Source organism: Schistocerca nitens, chromosome 2 (assembly GCF_023898315.1).
Source record: "Schistocerca nitens isolate TAMUIC-IGC-003100 chromosome 2, iqSchNite1.1, whole genome shotgun sequence".
NCBI classification, from domain to species: Eukaryota; Metazoa; Arthropoda; class Insecta; order Orthoptera; family Acrididae; genus Schistocerca; species Schistocerca nitens.
The window spans coordinates 863,534,808-863,561,971 of NC_064615.1; the positions used below are offsets into that span (position 1 = coordinate 863,534,808).

Consider the following 27,164-nt stretch of genomic DNA (forward strand, 5'->3'; position numbering starts at 1 on the left):
GGCCTATTAGTTATAGGGAGCTCCAACGTTAGGCGGGTTATGGAGCCCCTCAGGAAAATAGCGGGTAGGTCGGGGAAGAATGCCAGTGTGCACTCGGTGTGCTTGCCGGGGGGTCTCGTCCGTAATGTGGAGGAGGCCCTTCCGGCAGCTATTGAACGCACTGGGTGTGACCGGCTGCAGATAGTAGCACATGTCGGAACGAATGACGCCTGCCGCTTGGGTTCTGAGGCCATCCTTGGTTCCTTCCGGCGGCTGGCTGATTTGGTGAAGACAACCAGCATCGCACGCGGAGTGCAAGCTGAGCTTAATATCTGCAGCATAGTGCCCAGAGTCGATCGCGGTCCTCTGGTTTGGAGCCGTGTGGAGGGTCTAAACCAGAGGCTCAGACGACTCTGCGACTATAATGGTTGCAAATTCATCGACCTCCGTTATTGGGTGGAGAACTGTAGGGCCCCCCTAGACAGGTCAGGCGTGCACTACACACCGGAAGCAGCTACTAGGGTAGCAGAGTACGTGTGGCGTGCACACGGGGGTTTTTTAGGTTAGAGGGACCCCCCTTGGGCGAAACGATAAAATACCTGACGGCTTACCAGAGAGAACATCAGCATCGTTGATAAACAACGTCCGTCCTCAGAGACCAAAAACAGGAAAAGTTAACGTAATATTGGTAAACTGCAGGAGTATCCAGGGCAAGGTTCCTGAATTAGTATCGCTTGTTGAAGGAAATAGTGCGCATATAGTATTAGGAACGGAAAGTTGGTTAAACCGGAAGTGAACAGTAACGAAATCCTAGACACAGAATGGAATATATACCGCAAGGATAGGATAAACGCCAGTGGTGGAGGAGTATTTATAGCAGTAAAGAATTCAATAATATCCAGTGAAGTTATTAGCGTATGCGAATGTGAAATAATCTGGGTTAAGTTAAGTATCAAAGGTGGGTCAGATATGATAGTCGGATGCTTCTATAGACCACCTGCATCAGCAACCGTAGTAGTTGAGCGCCTCAGAGAGAACCTGCAGAACGTCGTGAAGAAGTTTCGTGATCATACTATTGTAATAGGGGGAGACTTCAATCTACCAGGTATAGAATGGGATAGTCACACAATCAGAACTGGAGCCAGGGACAGAGACTCTTGTGACATTATCCTGACTGCCTTGTCCGAGAATTACTTCGAGCAGATAGTTAGAGAACCAACTCGTGAAGCTAACGTTTTAGACCTCATAGCAACAAATATACCGGAACTTTTCGACTCCGTGAATGTAGAAGAGGGTATCAGTGATCATAAGTCAGTGGTTGCATCAATGACTACAAGTGTAATAAGAAATGCCAAGAAAGAAAGGAAAATATATTTGCTTAACAAGAGTGATAGGGCACAAATCGCAGAATATCTGAGTGACCACCATCAAACGTTCATTTCTGAGGAAGAGGATGTGGAACAAAAATGGAAAAAATTCAGAAACATCGTCCAGTACGCCTTAGATAAGTTCGTACCGTCTAAGGTCCAAAGCGAGGGGAAAGATCCACCGTGGTATAACAATCATGTACGAAGGGTACTACGGAAACAAAGAAAGCTTCATCATAGGTTTAAGAGTAGTCGAATCATAGCTGATAAGGAAAAGCTGAACGAAGCGAAAAAGAGCGTAAAGAGAGCAATGAGAGAAGCATTCAACGAATTCGAACATAAAACATTGGCAAACAATCTAAACAAGAACCCTAAAAAGTTTTGGTCATATGTAAAATCGGTAAGCGGATCTAAATCCCCTATTCAGTCACTCGTTGACCACGATGGCACCGAAACAGAGGACGATCGAAGAAAGGCAGAAATACTGAATTCAGTGTTCCGAAACTGTTTCACTGCGGAAAATCGTAACACGGTCCCTGACTTCAGCCGTCGCACGGACGCCAAAATGGAAAATATTGAAATAAACGATATCGGAATTGAAAAACAACTGCTATCACTTAGTAGCGGAAAAGCATCCGGACCAGACGAGATACCCGTAAGATTCTACAGTGATTATGCTAAAGAACTTGCCCCCTTTCTATCAGCAATTTATCGTAGATCTCTGGAAGAACGTAAAGTACCTAGCGACTGGAAGAAAGCGCAGGTCGTTCCCATTTTCAAGAAGGGTCATAAATCAGATGCGAATAATTATAGGCCTATTTCGCTTACGTCAATCTGTTGTAGAATAATGGAACATGTTTTATGTTCTCGTATTATGACGTTCTTAGATAATACAAATCTCCTTCATCATAACCAACATGGATTCCGCAAACAGAGATCATGTGAAACTCAGCTCGCCCTATTTGTCCAAGAAATTCACAGTGCCGTAGACACTGGCGAGCAGATTGATGCCGTATTCCTGGACTTCAGGAAGGTATTTGATACGGTTCCGCACTTACGTTTAGTGAAAAAAATACGAGCTTACGGAATATCGGACCAGGTTTGTGATTGGATTCAGGATTTCCTAGAAGAAAGAACACAACATGTCATTCTTAACGGTTCGAAATCTGCAGATGTAGAGGTAATTTCGGGAGTACCGCAAGGAAGCGTGATAGGACCTTTATTGTTTACAATATACATAAATGACTTAGTTGACAACATCGGTAGCTCCGTGAGGCTATTTGCAGATGACACGGTTATCTACAAGAAAGTAGCAACATCAGAAGACTCGTACGTACTCCAGGAAGACCTGCAGAGGATTAATGAATGGTGCGACAGCTGGCAGCTTTCCCTAAACGTAGATAAATGTAATATAATGCGCATACATAGGGGCAGAAATCCATTCCAGTACGATTATGCCATAGGTGGTAAATCATTGGAAGCGGTAACGACCGTAAAATACTTAGGAGTTACTATCCGGAGCGATCTGAAGTGGAATGATCACATAAAACAAATAGTGGGAAAAGCAGGCGCCAGGTTGAGATTCATAGGAAGAATTCTAAGAAAATGTGACTCATCGACGAAAGAAGTAGCTTACAAAACGCTTGTTCGTCCGATTCTTGAGTATTGCTCATCAGTATGGGACCCTTACCAGGTTGGATTAATAGAAGAGATAGACATGATCCAGCGAAAAGCAGCGCGATTCGTCATGGGGACATTTAGTCAGCGCGAGAGCGTTACGGAGATGCTGAACAAGCTCCAGTGGCGGACACTTCAAGAAAGGCGTTACGCAATACGGAGAGGTTTATTATCGAAATTACGAGAGAGCACATTCCGGGAAGAGATGGGCAACATATTACTACCGCCCACATATATCTCGCGTAATGATCACAACGAAAAGATCCGAGAAATTAGAGCAAATACGGAGACTTACAAGCAGTCGTTCTTCCCACGCACAATTCGTGAATGGAACAGGGAAGGGGGGATCAGATAGTGGTACAATAAGTACCCTCCGCCACACACCGTAAGGTGGCTCGCGGAGTATAGATGTAGATGTAGAACAAGTAAAAAAAAATTGGTACTTGTTGATTTATGCATAATTATCGCGAGTTAATTTCAAATTTTCTATAAATTTCAAGTCCTATGCCATAGGCTAAGATATTTACATTTCCTGTAGTGAACACACACGTTCGTTTTGGCATGTTGAATATCTCACGGTACTGCCGAAACAATGCATAGAACACTCCTACGTCACTGAAACAGTGGAATCGAATTGTAGAAATGAAGCGCGGGAATCCAAACATTGTCGGCAGTGTGGCCATTTATATGATTTGTTTTTCGTAAGGAATTATGCCCATCGACTACATAACTTTCGTTCTTGGCGATTATGGATTAAGGATGTAAATATTACGTAGCGTAAGAGAGAAAAAAAAAATAAATGCTATCTTCTAGTAAAACAGGACAAAGAGCCGTCCCGACAAAATCTATCGGGACACTGGGACCACATGTTGAAAAACGCTATGTCCAGTTCAGAACGGGACGTCTAGTGACTTTAATACACTACTGGCCATTAAAATTGCTACACCAAGAAGAAATGCAGATGATAAACGGGTATTCATTGGACAAATATATTATACTAGAACTGACATGTGATTACAGTTTCACGCAATTTGGGTGCATAAATCCTGAGAAATCAGTACCCAGAACAACCACCTCTGGCCGTAATAACGGCATTGATACGCCTGGGCATTGAGTCAAACAGAGCTTGGATGGCGTGCACAGGTACAGCTGCCCATGCAGCTTCAACACGACACCACAGTTCATCAAGAGTAGTGACTGGCGTATTGTGACGAGCCAGTTGCTCTGCCACCATTGACCAGACATTTTCAATTGGTGAGAGATCTGGAGAATGTGCTGACCAGGGCAGCAGTCGAACATTTTCTGTATCCAGAAAGGCCCGTACAGGACCTGCAACATGCGGTCGTGCATTATCCTGCTGAAATGTAGGGTTTCGCAGGGATCGAATGAAGAGTAGAGCCACGGGTCGCAACACATCTGAAATGTAACGTCCACTGTTCAAAGTGCCGTCATTGCGAACAAGAGGTGACCGAGACGTGTAACCAATGGCACCCCATACCATCTCGCCGGGTGATACGCCAGTATGGCGCGACGAATACACGCTTCCAATTGTCGTTCACCTCGATGTCGCCAAACACGGATGCGACCATCATGATACTGTAAACAGAACCTGGATTCATCCGATAAAATGACGTTTGCCATTCTTGCACCCAGGTATCTTTGGGTATACCATCGCAGGCGCTCCTGTCTGTAATGCTCCGTCAAGGGTAACTGCAGCCATGGTCTCCGAGCTGATTGTCCATGCTGCTGCAAACGTCGTCGAACTGTTCGTGCAGATGGTTGTTGTCTTGCAAATGTCCCCATCTGTTGACTCAGGGATCGAGACGTGGCTGCACGATCCGTTACAGCTATGCGGATAAGATGCCTGTCATCTCGACTGCTGGTGATACGAGGCCGTTGGGATCCAGCAACGGCGTTCCGTATTACCCTCCTGAACCCACCGATTCCATATTCATTGGATCTCGACCAACGCGAGCAGCAATGTCGCGAAACGATAAACCGCAATCGCGATAGGCTACAATCCGACCTTTATCAAAGTCGGAAACGTGATGGTACGCCTTTCTCCTCCTTACACGAGGCATCACAACAACGTTTCACCAGGCAACGCCGATCAACTGCTGTTTGTGTGTGAGAAATCGGTTGGAAACTTTCCTCATGTCAGCACGTTGTACGTGTCGCCACCGGCGCCAGCCTTGTGTGAATGCTCTGAGAAGCTAATCATTTGCATATCACAGCATCTTCTTCTTGTCGGTTAATTTTCGCGTCTGTAGCACGTCATCTTCGTGGTGTAGCAATTTTAATGGCCGGTAGTGTAATATGCCTGGAGCGCTGAAATGGTTAGCATAGATACACGTCTGGATCAGTGAGAAAGTTAATGATGTAATCTTCCTGTGTATGCCTAAAAGCACAATGTTGTTAATTCCTATCTTTCTTGGAGTTGTAATTTTAATGGCCAGCAGCCTACAATGACAGTTCTTAACTCCACGGAGAGAACCATAATTACAGTCAACAACAAGTGCACAAAATTTCTTTGTAACAGTATTTTTACTGCAGAATTTAGATATATACTTTCTTGTTTAAATCTTACTCTACGTCCACTTGCTTCGTATGACCATTCAACAGATACCCAAACATTACCGATGTATTTGCAACATAAATCTATTGTCAGACTGATTTGGCCACTCAGATCTCTGCGCCTTTCATGACAAATTCGTTAAAATGTCGAATGAACACGCCACGAGTTTATGAGATTTTAGTAGTATGATTTTGCGTGAATTATTAAGGATGTGAGGTAATGGACGGTATTGACTGCTGTTAGCATAATCTGGAATGTAGGTCCACTAATTCACCGCGAAACAGATGAGACTGCTATGTTACCAAGGAATTATTAGTCTTGGCGTATTAGTGCACTACTGGTTTTAGACCTTGAACTCTGTATTAGACTGTGAGAAGTTTCATCAAACTCAATAAGCTCAGTGATAGCGAACGAGCAGTTTAGCGTACACGTTTTTTTGCACTCCGTCAGAGAAAGAGATATGACACAACGGAGTCGAGACTAAAGCTGTAAATTTGTGTAGCACCTACGCACCCTCTATATTCAATAAGTGTTAGAAATTGTTTGGACAAGTTTATTGCGACTTCAGAGCTAAATAAATCGATAAAACAGAAATAAAAAATAATGATTCGAATTCAGATCAGGAGAAACATGTCGAAACTGACACTCTACATCATCTGCACTGAATTCCAGGGTTCTCATAATACACACAGGTAAACACCGTTCACTCAACATCCGCCAGCTCTAAACACGCACATCCGAGAGCCAGGTGATGAACCGTGATTTGTGTCTCCAAATACTTATTGGCTGCTCAATAATACATCGATATTGTCGTTTGTACTGTTCTAAGTGGGGTTTCAAATCCAATATTTGTGTGCAGTGGTAAATGGACAGCAGCGCAATAGTGGAAACCAATAGCTACTGCATAGTCACTCCTAGGATCATTCTGACACGGAATTTCGTACCTGTACTTCAACGTAAAACCTTTGCAGTGCTTGACAAATATGTGGAAGTATTGACATGTATGGTATGATTCAAAGTTCAACCAAAGCTGCTTCAGGTAAAAAACACATTTTCAGTAGCCGTTGGGGAATTTTACATCTCATAAGAACTCACCAGAGGATTTAGTATGTGTGTGTGTGAAGTGTAACGTTTTTTTTTTTTTTTTTTTTTGTGGTGTTCCTCAATAACTACACTGTTCGCCGACCTTGGGAAGTGACAATAAGGTACATAAAAGGCATTCCAACATGTCCTTTCGCCGTTCTGCACTACAGTAAGTGTGAGAAAGGATGTCGACATACACAGTCTCAAGCATACGTAGACACAAAGTTTCCAGCACTCCTAATCATACCATTTAATTGGTCATTTTTTTCGAAACAAAGCAGTCAACGGTAGAGCCGATTTGCAAACAAAACATTTCCGCTGATTTGTTGTGAACATTGAGATGTCACAATTCGCTAAAATTTTAACGAAAATATTAGCTACAGCACAGCAGTAGAATCCTTCCTGTGTTAGCGATATAAATACAAACGCGACTGTTTAGTCAAGTGTAAAGAAATAATGGCTTCCAAACGAGTTGACTGCAATAATAGTCGGATGTCGGTATAAAGGCTGACGTGAAAACCCTTGATTTTCCGCCTGAACGTTTCGTTTTCTTCTGCACTTCTCATTCATATTAGTCTCGTCGAGATACTGGTATCTGATATGTGAAATGGCACTATCAACCTTTCTCTTCTTTTTTTCCTTTTTTATTTTTTTTTTTTTTTTTTTACGCGTGACCCCTCCTCGCTGCACAGTAACTATTGATCACATTAGGACGCGTGTAACAACTTCAGAAAGTCGCATCTGCTAGATAACGTCGTTCAGTTATTCAAGTGCTGCTTGTGTGGTGATAAGATGAAACGAATGTTACTCTGTGTCTTACGGCTATGATTGTTTTAGAAGATGAACGTAAACGATAGCCAATAAATAAAGTGCGCGAAGTAACCTTTAATAGTTTGCCATTTATTGTCTTAAATGGACGCAGTGTAGGAAACGCAAATTTGCAGTCGCTGCATGAAAGACAACAGGTTGAGTTAAAGGACTGCATGAGAGAAACATATCTCGGAATTAACACAACAATATTTGTGCGCAATGTTTTAAAACCTATACCACAAAACAACTAACGGTAGTGCTCCGAGCAAGTGACTGCGCAACGAATATTTCTTATATATTGGCTAACCTGTACCCGGGCAATGCTGTGTTTTTCGAGGTCCGCGCTGATGGCTGAATTATTTATATGAAACCAAGAATTGTAATTCGCGTAATTCATTATGCCGAGAATTAAAGCGTCACCGAAAAAATGTGTTAAGTCACCGAATCCTCAACAGCCTTCGAATACATGGGTATTGCTCCTTAAAGGTAAGTCGGACGCTGCTTATATAAATGGGAAGCTTCACGGCGTCTAGTAAACTAATTTGAAAGATTATGTCATTCTCGATTAAAATCTATAATTTTGCCAATGATGATTGTAAATATGCGTTTTTGGAAGGTGCAAGAACGCGTGTGAATAGCGTTGCTTTGTTTGGCTGATGTTTAAGTATCTGTTGTTATTTTGGCGTCGGGTTGAGTCACACGGATAATAACAACATTCAGTGAAACAGCTTCTGCATTGCGAAGCATTTCGTTATGTTTGCTTATGAATCTGATTTTTAGGCGAAAATTTGGATGGGGCAGATGGGACGCCAGATATCGTACAATTAAGACATCCACTGTCTGGTGCACCGGCAATGTTTATGTTTTCACCAGGAGATGGGATGGTGCAGGAGGTTTTAACATTCTCTGAAAATAAGAGGTGAGAAGTAGTCTGGAAATAATTATTTTTGCAGCCGAAGTGGAACTTTTCCTCATCTGTTTCCTTTATTTGTTAATTTCAGGTCGTGGTTTATTGAAGATTCAGTGAAATCTGATGGCAAAATGCATTTATCTACGCCAATAGACCCAATATTTCTAGTTATACCATACTTGAGAAAGGTAAGTTGGTTATAAGTCAATTAAAACTGCCAACACAAAAAATTCGTTGTAATGGTGATTCACAATTTGACCTTACTCGGTTTAAGAAATGTCAAAATTTGATTTATTAGGGGCATGGAAGCTATGGAGGGATTAGACGCTCTTCTATTACTGTTATTTTATAGGTGCTGTGTTTTTATCTGAAGATGTAATCTTAAAACTTGGTAAGTTTGTGTTGTAAAAAGTGATTAGGTGGGGACAAAGAGAGGATTTTTGCTTTGTTATGCTGTAATTGGTGTAGTAAAGCTCAGACAAATTACTCTGTGCCTTAATTGTATCAGAGATTAATTAAAAAAGTATTTATTAGAGAGACCACAAGAAGTAAACATTCAAAAATATTTGTGTTGTGCAAATGTGAACGAGAGCTGAATTATACGTATGAAGAATGATTTGAGGATTAAAAAATTAATCATTTAGTACATAAAATATAAGCATTACATATTTAGTTTTACTCATAATGTGTACTACATTGTTGATGCACAGATTTTTAGTCCCGTTTTAATAAGTTGACATGATCCCTATGCATGTAGTTTACAAGTCATAGTCATATTGCGAAGGATGGTTGTTAAACAGCTAAATTTATAATTCTTGAAATTTAATTTAATTGCTAGCAGATGACACCAAGGATGAAATCAGTTATGTCATATGTATTTATACATACCCATATATGTCCTTGGTTTGATGACATTTGAAATAATAGTGATTGCAGGAATTTTTTGTGTTAATAATTACCAAGTGGCTCCCTTGCATTTTTCACAGATGATGTGTAAACTACTTGCTGGTGATATGCCTATTACATAGTACAGATCTTCTGAGTTCTCCTTGCAGTTTTAGTTATTTATAATCACAGTTATGCAAAATATATAGCAAACATAGATCCCTGCTTATGCTGTATGCTGCAGATCAGTCATCACAACCATCCATTTTGTTGTTCTTCTCCACCTCCAGCAGTTTCCTAACAATCAGCCTGTCCCTGCAACTAAGATTTGGAGTTGTGGCACTGCCGCACTCAAATCCTTGTTTACATCCAAGGTATCATGGATAATTACTGTTCTCGTTTTGCATGGGTATGTTCAATGTTTGCAGATCATACCTCATTCACTTGTGTTGGGTGATAAAGTTTTGTTTTGTGTGTTAAGAGAAATCTGTTGGAAACACTGTCCCCAAATACTTGCTACATTTTTCCGCTTTCAGTTGTTAAGTGAGTAAATGCTCCTTTTATAGGACAACAGCAATTTCCCTCAGTCTTTGTGGACCAAATTCATGCTGGCTTTCTCTTTGTGTTATCAGTCTCAGTCAGTGTCTAAGACTGTTTCCAAGATTGCGTTACTTTGTTCCTTTTTCTGGCAGGTAGCAAGTTGCCTTTAGCTAAAAAAGAAGAAGATTGTGGTTCTTTACTTATGAGCCTTATTACATACATACATACATTAATCCTTGTTCCATAAATCATGAAAACGACATTTTGTATCTTTGACTGGTAATTAATATTAGCACATTTCTGGTACTTAACAAGATTTTGTACTTCCAGCAATATTTTTTATGTAAGAAAGGTGGCAGATACTATGGTATAAATTGCAGGATTTGGTGTATGTCCTTGATCCTAAGGGTAGGTTAACTATCCTTAAATATTAGGGTGGGTTAACTACTTCTCATCAGACAAGAAAGTGAATGAGTTTTGCCTGCTGCACATGTATATATACTGATCAGGATTTGGGTAGAAGGCCACATTACACATTTTATTTTCTAGTCTCCCAGCATATTATACGTATGTTGACAATGTGTGACAATGTAAGTGAAAGAGACATATTATGGCTCATGCTGTTTTATCTTCATCTTGCATGTTCCACATACTGTGAGGCATGATGATGTTGATTCATGTGTTTTCACTACGAGTTAACTATATCTGTTGATCTTGATGTATGTGTGCTGCCACTGACTACATCTATACTCTTACGTAAAATTGTAAAAAACTTCTCTAACTACTGAGATCTGATAGCTAGTCTATGTCATCTATTTTCTGAAAATTATGCTAATTTTCATTTGTAGTCAGTAAATGGCAAATCTGACAAAGTATTTAATACTTTTATTCTTTTTGTTGCATTAAGAGTTGCAGATGATCTGTTAATCAAACAGCAAAAATTTTCGTTGGTTGAGAAGGTGATCTGTTGTTCAGACAGCAAAGATTGTCATCGCTTGTTTGAGAAGAAATGGAATTCGTATCTTTACTTGTAAATGATTTGTCAGGCTTGAATAAGTAGTTTGACCATGTTTCTTTTATAGGAGAGTTTCATGTGTAGTAGTACATACTTTCAATTTTTGAAACATTGTATGTTGTAAACCAACAATTATTAACAATGGAAGATACCTTATCACATAACTCAAACAGATTTCCTTCTAACATAAGAACAATTAGCTAAGTCTTTGGTAATAGATTACTGAGAGCCAGCTTCATTTATCATGTACAGACGTGGTGAATGAATACTACAGAAACACAGTTTATCTTTATTTAATGATCAAAAATATCCTCGCACAGCTGTGACAACCACTGGTCACAGCATGCCAAAAGTGGCACTAGCCTCACAAATCTGCATTTCTTGTTTTTCTAGCACTCTAAGTAGGCAACAGATGGAGCACCAACCAACAACAATACAGAGAAACTACCAGTGGATGTTTCTATCATAACCATACATCAGCTGATCCTATATATCCAAACCTATGAACACAGCAATTGTGATGCAAGCTATTCTTGGGTGGTGTGAGACTTACAAAAATGTCACACAGTATGAGTCCTGCTTGAACGTGGATTTAAAGTGTTGCAAAAAACTTCTTTTGTAAGCTTTCTTTGTTTTTACTCATTGTATTTCTTTGTTTTTACATGTGTAATAGGAATTCCTATACATATGTCATGTTACAGACAAGTCATGCTGTGCCTCTGGACCAGTTATTGAAGGATGAGGACTACCCTGAGACAGAAAGACTTCTTAGGTCGACTGGCCTGAAACACTTATCTCAAGTTGCAGACAAAAAAGGTAAACGTTGTCATGCGATAGGTAGTATAGTACATTGTAAATGAAATCTATTTTAAAGTACAGAGTCAAAGGGTAAATTTCTTGGCCAGGCATTGACATATGCCATTTTTAGGTAAAAAATGCACAAATAAATGATCTTGTATTTCTTCAACATTCCATCTGTGAAGCGTGATTGTAGAACTGTCTATGGCTGCTGTAAACCTTTCTTTGGAGTTCGTCTCCATCTGACAATCAAAATGAAGATTTTGTTGTTTCTCTTAAACAATTGCTGAACAAGTTGGCACAGTGGTAAAATATTGGAGAATGACAGTTCAAATACTTTTTCATGGTTTCTCAAAAGGCAAATTCCAGGATGTTTTCTTTGAAAAGGGCATGGCTGATTTCATTACTTATGCTCCCCAATTCGAGCTGCTGCTCTGCCTCCAGTTCACTCTTTGTCATTGTGACTTATCAAAAATGCAGTGATGACTAATGATGCACAATGGCTCTGAGCACTATGGGACTTAACACCTGAGGTCATCAGTCCCCTAGAACTTAGAACTACTTAAACCTAACTAACCTAAGGACATCACACACATCCATGCCCGAGGCAGGATTCGAACCTGCAAGCGTAGCGGTCGCCCAGTTCCAGACTGAAGCGCCTAGAACTGCTCGGCCACTCCGGCCGGCAACTAATGATGCAAACATGCTATCAGGGGTACAAACTCACCCTTACCAGACCAGATGAGATGATAGCTGAACAGACCTACACCTTGACCAGAGCAAACGGTTTAAGCTTTCAATAAAATATTGTAGGGTTTCAAGCCACGTCAAGTGATTAACTGTCCATAAGCTTTCAGCAGAGATCTCCTCTGACATTATCAAGTGGTTGACTGTCGTGTGGATGCTGCTGCCATGGTCATATAGCCATACCATCACTGGTGCTTAGTCGGGGTCAACAAGATATATGGGCCTTGCAATGAACTTGTGACGTCAAACTAGTCAGCTTGTCCACAACAGTTGGTGAACACTCAGTTCCATGCAGAGCTGATGGAAAATCAGTATTTACTTGAAAAGGTACCCACTAAAGGTCTTAATTTTGTTATGTGATATCGAGAACTAGAGTGCATTTAAATATGCGGTCAAGAAGTATTAAACTCACTTGAAATAGTTACTCACTCCCTGCTGGAGACAGCTGCTGGCACTTGTAAGATGTACAGTGTTGCACTTGTAAGATGTACAGTGTCTCATGCTGTTACATGGCCTGTCTTTCTCGTACGCCTCAGCTCAGTCCTGCAACGTATGTGGTAATGTAAAAAGCTTCCAAAATATAAGTTGTGTTACCCAGACTGTAAGTTGTTACCCAGATTTGGGCAATAAAACTTCTGTTTTCGAAGCTTTTTTACATTGATATAGAAATCGCTTTCCTTCTGACAAAGTCAGGTAATTAGATATTGTTAATATTTTGGTGGTGTGACCGATGCAACTGCTTCAATTTCCCATTCACAGGATCCCAGGCTGTACTTGGTTGTAATGTACCAACTTTATTTAGAGTGTTGTCCAATATTTTGATCTCTGTTGCTTCGTTTATTATGCTGTCCCAGAAGTCATTGGTCTTTTTTATAATAGAAGTCTCATCAAATGCAATTTGATGTTCATTTTGCAGTGCATGTTCTACTACAGCTGATTTTTTTGGGATAGCATAGACAGAAACACTTCCCATGTTCTATGTGGTGCTGTTCGGTAGTGCAGACAGTCTGACCGACATAAAACTGCTGACACCCACCTGGTATTTTGTAAATTCCAGGTATTCTGAGGCCTACATCATCTTTCTTAGACTTCAGCAGTTGCTGAATCTTTGCTGGGGGCCTAAAGACTGTCGATTTTATGTCTCTTCAGGGGCTGGCTAATCTTCCCTGTTATTGTGCCACAAGATGGTAAAAATGCAATCTTCTTCGCATTTTCTTTCGAGACCTTCTGCTTTCATGGCTTGGATGAAACTGCTTGCAAAATTTGTCTGTTGTTGTACCTATTTTCTGTGGAAACTTTATGGAAGTCGCCCAGTTCCATCTGCATGTTTTCAGCATCTGAGATGGTTTCAGCTCAGTGTACCAAGGTCCTTAGGACAGGCAATTTCTGTGCTGGTTGGTGGTAGCTGGAGGCGAACAGATACCAATCCGTGTGGATGGGCTTGCAGTAAATGCTGTGACTGAGACACACTTTCGGTTTTTGGCAGACAAGGACATCCGGGAATGGCAATTAACGATCCTTCTCTAGTTCCATTGTGTACTGTATGTGGTCATGGATGTTGTTAATGTGTTTCAGGAACACTTCCAGCGTTTCATGTCCGTGGGACCTTACAACAAAGGACCTGTCAACATAGTGATGAAAACAACTAGGTTGTGCAGGAGCCGTGTTGAAGGTGATATCCTCAAAGTGCTCCATAAAGAGGTTGGCTACGACTGGAGCTAATGGGCTCTCCATTGCGACGCTGTCCATCTGGTTGAAATATTCTCCACGTTGCACACTGCGCATCATATGAATAGTATGGAGGACTTCATGGATCAAATTAACTGTCAACGCCTTGGTGAATGAGATGTTATAGTTAGTTTTGATGTAGTTTTCCTATGTGTGTGCACATCACAGACTCTACAGTCTTGCTGTTCCAGCTCTGTGACATCACCATCATGGATTTACGTGAACATTCCCTGACATCATGATATTTTTTACATGGTGGTGAATATTGCAACCAGATGGACAGCATCATGATGGAGAGCGCATTAGCTCTAGTTGTAGCCATCTCTTTATGGAGCATTTAGAGGACATCGAATTGATAATGACTCCTGAGAAGCCTGTTGTTTTTATCACAATATAGACAATATCTTCAACATATGGCCTCATTGACATGAAAATCCGGAAGAGTTTCTAGAACACATCATCGACAATCACAACCCCATAAAGTTCATGATGGAACACTTGGAGAAATGACTTTACATGCCATATATGTTATTTAACCAGAAAAGATGCCATAGCTGACTTGCAAAAATTAGAAAAAGATACTTCGTGCCATAACACTGGCTTAAGAAAATAGAAGACATTGAAAAATGAAACCATGTCACAGCAGTAAATGTGTTGTAGGATAAGTGAATCAGTACGAGCTTGCAGTCAGGTCAGTACTGCTACCAAATGAGCAGAGCAGTGCTTTTTGGTTATGCTTATGCAGGCACTATTAATCTTTTCCACCCACACGTAATAAACTGCACGATTCACCCAACTGTTGCTGTCTTGTAAGAGAGTATTTCTGCTGGCTGTATGCTTTCCAGAAGTCTTTGTTTGGGCACACCATTGTAACTATGAGCTTGGGTGTTATTTTTACTTAAATATTAATTGAACAAATGAATAACTCTCTTCATAAGGTTGCCAACCAATACTTAAAAAAGTAATCATATTATTTGTACACTGTAATGAATTAATCCTTAATTTTTGTTGAGAATTGTGAGTTAAAACTGCCCTATCACTTTCCTTGGCAGTTTCATGAAGCTCCTGACATGATGAAAACCAATAGACTGTCTCCACAGTAGAATCAATAAAATTCCATCTACCACAAAGTAATGACTTAACTCAGCTTAAAGCAATAAATACTTCGTGCATCCACACACAATTGTAGTGGTTTGTGAGCAGCGGCACACACTGGAGGCAATGTGGGGTTGTGAATTGGGAGGGATGACAGGATGGAGGAAGAGGAATTGTTGAGTAGAGGATGTGGGGATAGTGGGTTACTCAGGAAGGATCCACAACAACAGTGTTGTGATGAGTCACAGTGACTACCTGACAGAAGGTTTCAGCCAGCTGTCTGACTCCCCCACCCACAAGCTCTGCCAGAGTGATCCCATACCGGAAGTCTAATGTAACCTCAATCCCTACTGAAATCCATAGGCCCTCAACAACACTCCACACACCTATAGTCTGCATGCTCCCCAAAATCCACAAAACCAACTGAAAGAATTTCTGCTTTTGTCGACTGCAACAGCTCCAGCAAATTGCATGAAACCCTGTCTCCCACATCAAATTTAATAACCGTCTCCTTCACTGGCTTTCCACCCTCCCCATTCTTTTACTTCCTCTATCCCTACTCATCACTGTTGATGCCACCTCCCTGTACACCAACATCCCTCATGCCCAGTGCCATGCCACTATCGAACACTAAGACTCCCAGTGTCCTTCAAACTCCAAACCCACCACCTCGTTCCTAATACCAATTATGTCCTGATCCACAGTTACTTTCCCTTCAGTGGGAAGGTTTACGGACAGAGCTGTGGCATAGCCATGGGCATCTGCATGGCACCCTGCTATGCTAACATGTTTATGGATCATCCAGAGGAAACTTTCCTAGCCTTTTGAGACTCACAACCCCTAGTCTGGTTTATGTTCATTGATGATACCTTCATGACCTAGACTCAGTGCCAAGACACCTTACCCACACTCCTTCACAACCTTGACTCTTTTTCTCCCATATAATTCAGCTAGTCCACCTGTACCCAATGTGCCATCTATCTGGACATTGACCTCCATCTCTCTGATGGCTCTATCCACACCTCTTTCCACACTGAACCCACGAACCACCAACAGTTCTTGCATTTCAACAGTAGCAATCTCCTCCACACCAAAAGATTCCTCTCATACAGCCTAGCCACCCACGGATGAAATATCTGCAGTGACAAGAACTTCCTTGCCGGGTTGCTGAAAGCCTCACCAAGCCCCTTGCAGACAGGCAGTACCCTCCAAATCTAGACCACAAACAGATATGCTATGCTATCCCCTATCATCCCACCACCCTTCAAGAATCAGCTACAAAGGAGAACCCCCTCCCCTCTTCATCCAGTATCATCCCAGTTTGGATGCGTCATATCCTTCACAAGGGCTTTGTCTCTCATCGTGCCCTTGAAATGAGATATATCCTACCCAGGATCTTCCTGCCTCTACTAAAGTGGTGTTCAGTTGTCCAACCTACGTACATAACATCCTAGTCCATTCCTATGCCACTCCCACTTCCTGTGGGAAACCAAGATGTAAGACCTGCCCAATCCACCCACCAAGCTCCTCATACTCCAGCCCCATCACAGGCTTCTCGAATGCCATCAGAGGCCAGGCCACCTGTGAAAGCAGCCATATCATATGACAGATCTGCTGCAAACACTGGATAGCCTTCTGTATTGGTATGACTACCAGCCCACTGCCCACCAGGATGAATGGCCATTGGCAGTCTGTTGTCAAGAACAAAGTTGCCCATCATGTGGAGCTTTGCCTTCACCACCAGTTTCTACGAACTGTGCAGATGGGCATTATCCTTACAACACAGCCTCTGCTCTTGTAATCGCCTTGGCCTCAATTGCAGGTAACCCACTGTCCCTGCACACTCTACCCAACACGTTCCCCTTCTTCCACCCGGTCACCCCCTTCCAGTTCATGTCCTCATAGTGCCTGAAGTACGTGCTACATCCCACTGACTGCTATAATCATGCCACATGCCAGCCCATGTACTTGCTACCCCTCCCTCTCACATTCTTAGCTGGCAAAAAAGACCTCCCTCCGAGCTGCTATCCACCCCCTCCCAGTCCCTCCCCTTGCCTCCTGCCTCCCTCTCCCTCCACCCACCCCACCAGACACTACCCCCACCACAACCAGCCCACATGCTGTGTGTGTGTGTGTGTGTGTGTGTGTGTGTGTGTGTGTGTGGAGGGGGGGGGGGATGTGTGTTTTACCTAGTCCATCAAATGATAAATCCAGAAGCTAGCTAATTTCCTTTCTTTTGTGTGTGTCTTTTGACAACTCAACACTTTTGCTTTTCAGTGAGTGGTCTGCTTCAATCCTAAAGTATTTACATTCTGTAAGGACTTTCCTACACCATCTGTGTCTTTTACTATTATGAATTCCCTCTTGATGATTCTCTTAACATCTCCATGAGACTCTCTTCTTGTCTTTGACACCTTTCACAAAGTCATCTAATATTCAAGCTGAGGCTCTACATTATTTCGCCACTTTTGATTTGTTACAGATATTTGTAATATCTTTTCACCTATATGGACTGTAAGCAGGGACTTGTGAATCAAGACTTAACACGTGTTTTGGTGCGGCCACTTTCCATAGGACTGGCCAACACGTTTTTGAAATGTTATTAATCACACAGATACAGGCAGCATTGAATAAACAGATTTTTGTGCTATTATTGTGGCTGTTAGAATGGTGTGCCACAAAGAGGTTTACTTGTCTTCATTCTATATCAAAAATTGGGAATTAGGGTTCATGTAATGCTACTTATGGGTCACTTGATTGTATGATATTGGCTTTAACTCGGAAAAATGCATTAAAACTGTTCATGCAAAGAGGATTATTGCGTATTTCCTTGGCCGTTATATGGTTTACATGAATCATTCAATGCCAGTGTCAACATGTCTTTGTACTGATAAATCATGAGCAACACCTACATGACTTTTTCTGTCAACAAGTTTTATCAAAGTGAGAAGATTCTTACACTAAATGTTTGTTGTTGTTATTTTCATCTTGGAATTCATAGTACAACAGTTTGATGGAATGAATTTCTTTTTTAAAAAAGATTTTGGTGTGCAGTGATTTATTTTATACACAGCTGTTGCCATGAGTTTAATTTCTTATTAGCTGCAAATATATGATGAGAATGGAATATTCCTCACACTTAAGCAGATCTGCTGCTATTATCTGTTTTTGTTTGTCATCACACCTCTTGCAACAAAATATTGCTTGGAAACAAAATTCACTAATGGTTACAGGAATGCCAGTTTTGTCTGTGAAAATTGGACAGAACATACAACACACTTTACTAACTTTACAGTAGTAACTTTCCTTCATTTATGTTGAAATGAAAAATATTTTTTGTTAGGGATTGGTAGAACAGTACAGTTTTCAGTAAAACATAGTTGCAGCTCCTTAGAATAAAACTTTTTTTGAGTATACAGGCTTCCTGCATGTTTGATTTATAAGTAATTACACAAACAGTACATTTAGAAGATGTTTGTTCTTGGGATGGTATGTAAATGTGGTTGTCTGCGTGCTGTTAGTAATCTTTTAAATCTGAAATGTAAGAGTGGGAAAATGGTGCACATTCAAGTTCTATTTAGATGATATGCTTAAATAATGAGCTCCACCCACTATTGTTGTCCATAAGATAATTGCGCTTTTTAGAATGGATTGACAAATAGCTACTGCATATATGTAGATTCTTATGATTTCATCTTCAATTGACTTGAGTCAATTATTTTATTTTCAATTACTTGAACTCTGTGTACTTGCTGCTGTTTCCTAACAACTTGAAAATCAATCTGGCCAAATTATGGGTTAACTTTTTCTAAGTTTTGTCATTCCAGTTTCATTCACAATATGTGTAAGTTGCTTATTGCATAACATGCGTCACATTTGATTGTTCACACAATATCGCCATAGATAAGTGTTCCCAGGTACCGGAGATCCCTTTTAAGGCCAGCAAGTGCAGTGGAGTTCAACAACCACAGCATAACACAGCAGCAGCTTAGTCTTACAAACTTCACTTCTAGACATAACCAAACACATTCATTTACTGGACTAATTACTGCTCACTCATTATTGATTGTAATTTTGTGATCATAGTTTCACAGCAGTGAATTTATGACCTATTGTTATTTTGAAAAGTTTTCCGTGATTCGAAATCCCTTACAGGGCCTAGACCTTGATTTTTTTCAACCCTGCGTATTACAATACGGGCAGGTTTTGTTTGAAATTTGAAAAATATTTTGGAATGTTAGTCTGAAGCAGCACTGTTCATGTTCCCCATGTTTTCTTTAATTATTACTAATGGTAGAGGTGTAATTTATGTACAGTGTTTATCTTATTGCTAGGCTGCTACTGTAGTTATTACTTAATGGTTTTGTTGATTGAATGACACAAACATCCTATTTGAAAACAGACATAAAATTGAGTCTTTTAAAGAACATTGCTGTTACAGCATATTTTTGTTATGTTTGTACAAGCTATTATTCGTACAAGTATTTGTTATTTGGTTGATGGTAGTAATAAATTGGAAGATACTGAGTACAATATATAACAACAAATTTTCCAAGTTTTCGTGTTGATTGTGAGTAATTTTTATTTCATGTGTGTGTTTCTCTTTTCCTGAAGGGAGTTAAAAATGTATGAAAATTTCCTTCCCATTAGGGGATGAGGAGCTAAATGCCTACAAGTACAATGAAGAGAAAGCTCTCAATTGGCTGCAACGTAAGACAGAACGTGTGGCAGAAGTTCTGAAGCAGAAAGGTGTTCAAGTGAATAATGTTGCAACAGCGGCCACCTTTGTTAAAAGTGGAAAAACCGAGTCTGATGACCCTGGTAAGAACTTCAAAAATTTTATGGTATAAGTAGAATAATTTATTATATGAAATCTGTACCAATAATAAAACTGTCTGAACACGGTAATCTCCAAAAATATTGGATGAATTTTTGTAGGGTCTTTATAGGAAACTTGAGTATAGCTTGGGCAACATATAGGGTTTATTTCATCAAAACCAGATCACAGAGAGAGTGGGAAAAATTGTAATTTAAAGTTTTATCTAAAGACATCTGCTCAGCTTAGTAGTTCGGATGTTTAATCATCATGGTGTTGTACTCCAAAGAACCAGTGGGTGGCACTATTGGTTTTGCAGTACTGCAAAGAACCAATAGATGACAATGTTAGTTTTTTAGACTCGTGATAGATGTATTTTTGGAGGTGTACATGAGTGACAGAACTAAGTGCCACAATCTTCTTTTTACAAATACAAACTAACATGGAATTTACGTGGCTAGGATATATGGATTTACTGATTTTGCTTTGTGTGTTAAAAACTTAATGACATTGCTTTGCTTTTTTCAATCGGTTTGAGTTGCATTCTTTGCTAGGAAAACGAGGTTATTAAGATTGCTTTATGATTAGCGTGTCTACTCATTGCATGTCGATTTCATTTTGTTTATGAATAAAAATGCCTAGAAAATGGTCAGATCTTTTTGAGTATACCAGAATAGCTGAAAGATTTAGGACTATGTGGTCTCAAGACTCGACTGAAGATTGTGAGAGATCATTAGCCTTTAAGAGGTTCTTTGGAAACGTCTTTTGAAAGTGGGGAGTGGCGTAAATCTGATCAAGAGTGTCATGCTTTGTCTCACTCCTCAGAACCCATCACCCATAGGGACTTAAAGGTATTTGCCTCCAACATAATGTGATAGAAGTAGAAATTTTGACAAAAATGGCATGGATGAGTGAGATATATATACCGTATCCCACTTATTCCTAACAATTTACCATTTTGTTGGAAACATATGAATTTCCCGATGAGCTAATGCCCACAAAGTAACTACAAGTTTGTAAGTTTGTCTTTTTCATAAGTTGTGAATGTTGATTTTCAGTGCACTGTCAGTGTCTGCTCTGAACAGTATACTCTGTTGTTTGCGTGAGTAGATCACATTTGGGAAAACAAATGAAATCATGAAAACTGTAGTTCGGCATAAAGATATTACAAACATACTTCGTTTCTGTCATGTTTACTAGACTCGTTTACTTACCGTAAATGTCCTACCTTTGCTAGTTCCCCAGCATCACTGTTATCTGCTGGCTGAGTTCTCCACTTTATTATTGCTTTCTATTTTTCATGATTGCTTATGTCTTCTAACCCACATTGTTGTGTTTTTGCTCTCCTGAGAACTTCCCAGCATTTCTGCAAGGCAGTAGCATGGAAATTTAAGGATAATTTATTAGCGCACTTTGACTTCATCTTGTGTTGTAATATGAAAAGAAAGAGTAAGGTATCAGGTTGACACAAGGAAGTTTTTAGCTTTAGATATACACATCAACAAGATGTTGAACATTACATCATGACTTTTGAATGTGCATCCACTTGTGCTCACATAAGCACAACCCCCCTTTTCTCCGTGCGTGTGCATGCGCGCCACACACACACACACACACACACACACACACACACACACACACACATTAAAATTGATCGACTTGATGCCAAGGATGAGCAATTTATTACAGTCATGTTTGTGCACTCTGCCAAAAGGGATAAGTAACAGAGCTCCTGCACAGCTTCGAAACAAAATGCAGAAATTTTCTTGAGCATTGGAACAGATGAAAGTATATACAGGGTGTACATAAAATCCAGGAATATTTTCAATTATTTGTTACACAAGAACTAAATATTGTACAGATGTCATATGCATTGCATTTTGAAGAGAAACTCTGAAAGATTTTTTTTTACAAACATCGCACTACTTCATCCCTCAGAGCTACCCATTCTTCTTCTACCGTACTTCTTTCCCCCATTCCTGTTAATTGTTCCCTTATGCTCTCCCTGAAACTCTGTACAACCTCTGGTTTAGTCGGTTTATCCAGGTCCCATCTCCTTAAATTCCCACCTTTTTGCGGTTTCTTCAGTTTTAATCTACAGTTCATAACCAATAGGTTGTGGTCAGAGTCCACATCTGCCCCTGGAAATGTCTTACAATTTAATACCTGGTTCCTAAATCTCTGTCTTACCATTTTATAATCTATCTGATACCTTCCAGTATCTCCAGGATTCTTCCATGTATACAACCTTCTTTCATGATTCTTGAACCAAGTGTTAGCTATGATTAAGTTATGCTCTGTGCAAAACTCTACAAGGCGGCTTCCTCTTTTAGCCCCAATCCATATTCGCCTACTATGTTTCCTTCTCTCCATTTTCCTACTCTCAAATTCCAGTCACCCATGACTATTAAATTTTTGTCTTCCTTCACTACCTGAATAATTTCTTTTATCTCATCATACATTTCATCAATTTCTTCATCATCTGCAAAGCTGGTTGGCATATAAACTTGTACTACTATAGCAGGTGTGGGCTTCGTGTCTATCTTGGCCACAAAAATGCCTTCACTATGCTGTTTGTAGTAGCTTACCCGCACTCCTATTTTTTTATTCATTATTAAACCTACTCCTGTATTACCCCGATTTGATTTTGTGTTTATAACCCTGTATTCACCTGACCAAAAGTCTTGTTCCTTCTGCCACCGAACTTCACTAATTCCCACTATATCTAACTTTAACCTATCCATTTCCCTTTTTAAATTTTCTAACCTACCTGCCCGATTAAGGGATCTGACATTCCACGCTCCGATCCGTAGAAAGCCAGTTTTTTTTTTTTCCTGATAATGGCGTCCTCTTCGGAGATCCGAATGGGGGACTATTTTACCTCCGGAATATTTTACCCAAGAGGACGCCATCATCATTTAACCATACAGTAAAGCTGCATGCCCTTGGGAAAAATTACGGCTGTAGTTTCCCCATGCTTTCAGCCGTTCGCAGTACCAGTACAGCAAGGCCATTTTGGTTAGTGTTACAAGGCCAGATCAGTCAATAATCCAAACTGTTGCCCCTGCAACTACTGAAAAGGCTGCTGCCCCTCTTCAGGAACCACACGTTTGTCTGGCCTCTCAGCAGACACCCCTCCGTTGTGGTTGCACCTACGGTACGGCCATCTGTATCGTTGAGGCACGCAAGCCTCCCCATCAACAGCGAGGTCCATGGTTCATTGGGGGGGGGGGGGGGGGAGGAAATGCATAAATGTTTGGGCATTTATGAACCTTGTGTGGGCATTTGCCCCTAGTTATAAATGATCAAGCATTTTACACCACTATGTCATACACTCTTTTTAATCTGAGTACTTTCTTCTTGATCTCTCGCCCTTATTGTTGCCACTTCATTCTCGTACAAAGGGTGTATTATCCATCTTTTGCTGGGCTTACTCCTATTTTTCTCAGCATTTCAAACATCTGCACCACTTTACATTGTAAATGCTCTTTCTTTAAGTCTTGTTTCCATTATGAGTCACAACATCAGAACTCCTTCTCTGGTACCTTTACCTTTCCTAAAGCCAAACTGATCACTGTCTACCAGATCCTTAATTTTCTTTTCCATTGTTCTATAAATTATTTTTGCCAGCAGCTTGGATGCATCAGCCATTAAGTTTATTATGCAATAGTTCTCACACTTATTGCTCTTACCCTCTTCAGGATTGCATGGATGTTTTTTCAAAAATCTGGTGGTAAGTCACCAGTCTCATAGATTCTACACATCAACTTGAATAGTCACTTGGTTGTCACTTCCCCCAGTGATTTCATAAATTCTGCTAAGTGATGTATATTTTTGTGTTACTGAATTTTTTTGAACAGTTTTGTACTTCCTTCTTCCATCAATCAACTGAAGTACTTATTCTGTTACCCTAGGTTTCTTCCGTTCCCTTCCTTGTACCTGTGTTTCTCTTTCCAGCTTCTTTTTAGAGGTTTCCATTTCTCTTCAACTGAATTGCCTACTCAGGTATGCATTATCGCAATGTCTTTAGTCAGAACTTAAACTGCATTATTCCTTAGTACTTCCTATCCCACTTCTTAGCACATTGATTCTTCTGGACCACTTTCTATTCTTCATTGGATGGGGTGGTACAATGGTCAGCACATTGGATTCTCATTCAGGAGGACCTTGGTTCAAATTTGTGTCCAGCCATCCAGATCTAGGTTTTCTGCGATTTACACAAATTGTTCCAGGCAAATTTCAGGATGTTTGCTTTGAAAGGAAATGGCTAATTTCCTTCTCTTCCGTGGAACATTCCAAGCTTGTACCCTGTCTTTAATGACCTTGATGTTGACGGAACATTAAACCCTAACCTTCCTACCTTTTCCTTCTGTAATCCTCAGCCTCCTCTTCATCTTTATTAAGTTGTGATCTGTACCTGTATCTACTCGTGGGTATGTCTTACATTCCAGTGTTTAATTTTTAAATCTCTGTCTAACCATGAAGTAATCCATCTGAAACCTCCCATATCTCCAGGCATTTTGCAGTATGCAACATTCTCTTGTGGTTTTTGAACAGTGTATTTGCGATTACTAACTGAAATTTATTGTAGAACTCAGTCTCTCCCTCTCTCCTCTCATTCCTACCACCAAGTCCATATCTTCCATAACCTATTCTTCTCTTTCTTTCCCTTCTGCCACATTCAGATTCTCCAGATTATTAGGTTATCATTTCCTTTCACATTACCTCCTGCACTTTCTCCACTTCTTCAATATCTGCCTGTGATATCAACATATATACCTGAACTGTTGTCGTCAGCAGTAGTTTTCTGTCTATTCTAATGAGAACACCCCTATCACTGATCTGTTCAGTAATTTATTCTCTGCACTACTTTTTTTCTGTAACTAACCATTCTCCCGTTACACAATTTTATGCTGCTGTAGACATTACCCACTACTCGTCTGACCAGAAATAGTTATCCTCTTTCCATTTCACTTCACTGACATGCAGTATATATATATATATATATATATATATATTGAGCATTTGCATATCCCTTATCAGATTTTCTGGCTTCCCTACCACATTCAGCCTTCTGACATTTGTCACTCCAACTCGCAGTATTTCACCCTTTCATTGGCCATCCAATCTTTTTCTCATGGTCATCTCCCCCTTGGCAGTCCCCTTACAAGGTTTGAATGGTGGACTGATCTGGAATCTTTTGCCAAAGGAGAGATCATGATGACACTTTTTAAATTACAGGCCATGCGTCCTGTGGATACACCTAATGGTCTTTAATGCATTGGCTTCCATTGCCTTCTGCACCCTCATGCCATTGGTCATTGCTGATTCTTCCATCTTTTAGTGCAGTTTCCCACCCCCATGGGCAAGAGTTTGTCTTTTAACTGTCCCCTCCTCTGTACTCTTCGACAAGGCTGTTGGCCGAGTGAGGGCAATATCTTGTACTGGGAGTCTTTTGTCACCATTTCTGTTGATTTTTATTCATTAAATGTTATGTAGTCTGATTATAAATGCTTTTCATGCCTACTTTTAAACTCGTTTTTAGCATTTCTTCCTCTAGTTTAACTGCGGTAGAGGCAAACTGTACAGTGTCATCAGTAAGACTAAGATGCTTTAGTAATGTTCCATTAACATACATTTTTCTTTCATTTGCCCAGTTTAAGGATCAGTAAGAGTAGTTTAAATCCTAAAAGATCTTGCCTGACTTGTTTCAGTTCTGAACTCCTGGCTGTCCTGATGAAAAGGATACTGTGTAATTGAAGATGTTTATATTCTTTCAGGTAATGGCATAGATTGACTCAGTGACTGGTTCCTCTAGGGTTGTTCCCAAACTTTTGAGTTACAGGCATAATGCATACCCATTACTCCATTCTATTATTTGGTGCAAAATTTGCAAATGGTCCATTGTGTTAACACTCATGCTTGTGGTGTCTTGTTCTTCTGCCTCATTAATAATTGATAATGGTTTTATTGGATACCTTGTATACTACAGACCCGGTGTGGACCATGGTTCAAATCTCCATCTGGCCATCCAGATTTAGGTTTTCCCTGATTTCCCTATATTGCTCTGGGAAAATGCCATAATAGTCCCTAGGGCACAGCCAGTTTCCTTCCCCTTCTTGTGCTCCATCTAAAATGACTTTGATGCCAACAGGTCGTTAAACCCTAATCTTCTTTCCTTCCTCACCACCACTCATGCTACTTGGCTTGAGGAAGTAAATATTGATTGGGGACTAATGAATTGGAAACAGAAGGATATATATTATATCTAGTATCTGTTTTTAGATTTCAGATGTAAATTAATGCAGTGTTTATGATTTATTTGTGTAAGTGTGTTATCTATAATATTTATTTCAATACTCATCCCATCTATTAGTGGTAAGCCATCATTGTTATCATTGTGGTTCTTCAACCTACATATGCACATGACATATAATTAAACAAATTCTTCAGGGAATTGTTGTTTGTTTTGTAGAAGCATATCTTAAGTATGCCCACGGCCTTGTATCTGAGTACCTGGCAGATGACCTTAGCCTGCAGCTACTTCGTAAGCTGGGACTGCCAGAGGAGCAGCCATCTGAGTCATCAAAGCGAAAGCTTGCGCCTGCACAACAGGCATCTGAAACTAAAAGGCCCCGTCAAGATGATTTGCCTAATGGAGATGCACTGGATCTCACCAAGCCTGAAAAGGTGCTCATGGTTTGTTTCATGAGATTTAAATATTTATAAATCTCTTTTTGCAATCTTTCTTCCTTCAATGAGCAGTCAGTTACTGTTTTGTAAGTAGCTGCATGCTTGTTGATTTGTAGACATTCTTTCTTAATGAATGGTATTCTGGCAGGTGTAATAACATGTTGTCTGCATGATTTTCAGTTTACTGAATGAGACAATAACTAATATTGCAGTAGAGTGTTGAAATTTAATATTTACAGATAACAATAAAGTACATTCAGTTGCCAGAACTATAACTTACAAACATCAATGGCAAGCCTCAAAGATATATGTTCATGCACTCCCTTGCTCGTGCTGCAAGTATTAAATGAAAATGCCTGTCAGTGAAGGAGGTACAACAGCTGAAATTTTATTACAATAAATCAACCACATTTTTCTGCCACTGCAAAGCCTTATGAGTAATGCAG

At 40.2% G+C, this 27,164-nt stretch overlaps 1 protein-coding gene across 2 annotated transcripts in view; it reads left to right on the forward strand.

Annotated features, from left to right (window-relative positions):
- The first annotated feature begins 7,388 nt into the window (after positions 1 to 7,388).
- Positions 7,389 to 27,164, forward strand: part of LOC126237135 (ribonuclease H2 subunit B) — a 35,953-nt gene continuing 16,177 nt past the window's right edge. Inside the window, exons 1-6 of one of the 2 annotated variants that reach the window (XM_049946961.1) lie at positions 7,389 to 7,977; positions 8,272 to 8,410; positions 8,493 to 8,589; positions 11,543 to 11,657; positions 19,860 to 20,030; positions 26,501 to 26,724. In XM_049946961.1, coding sequence (XP_049802918.1) covers positions 7,890 to 7,977; positions 8,272 to 8,410; positions 8,493 to 8,589; positions 11,543 to 11,657; positions 19,860 to 20,030; positions 26,501 to 26,724 — 834 coding nt within the window. In that variant the 5' untranslated portion in view covers positions 7,389 to 7,889. The remainder of the gene's footprint in view (positions 7,978 to 8,271; positions 8,411 to 8,492; positions 8,590 to 11,542; positions 11,658 to 19,859; positions 20,031 to 26,500; positions 26,725 to 27,164) is intronic. The other variant, XM_049946962.1, reaches the window with a different exon arrangement.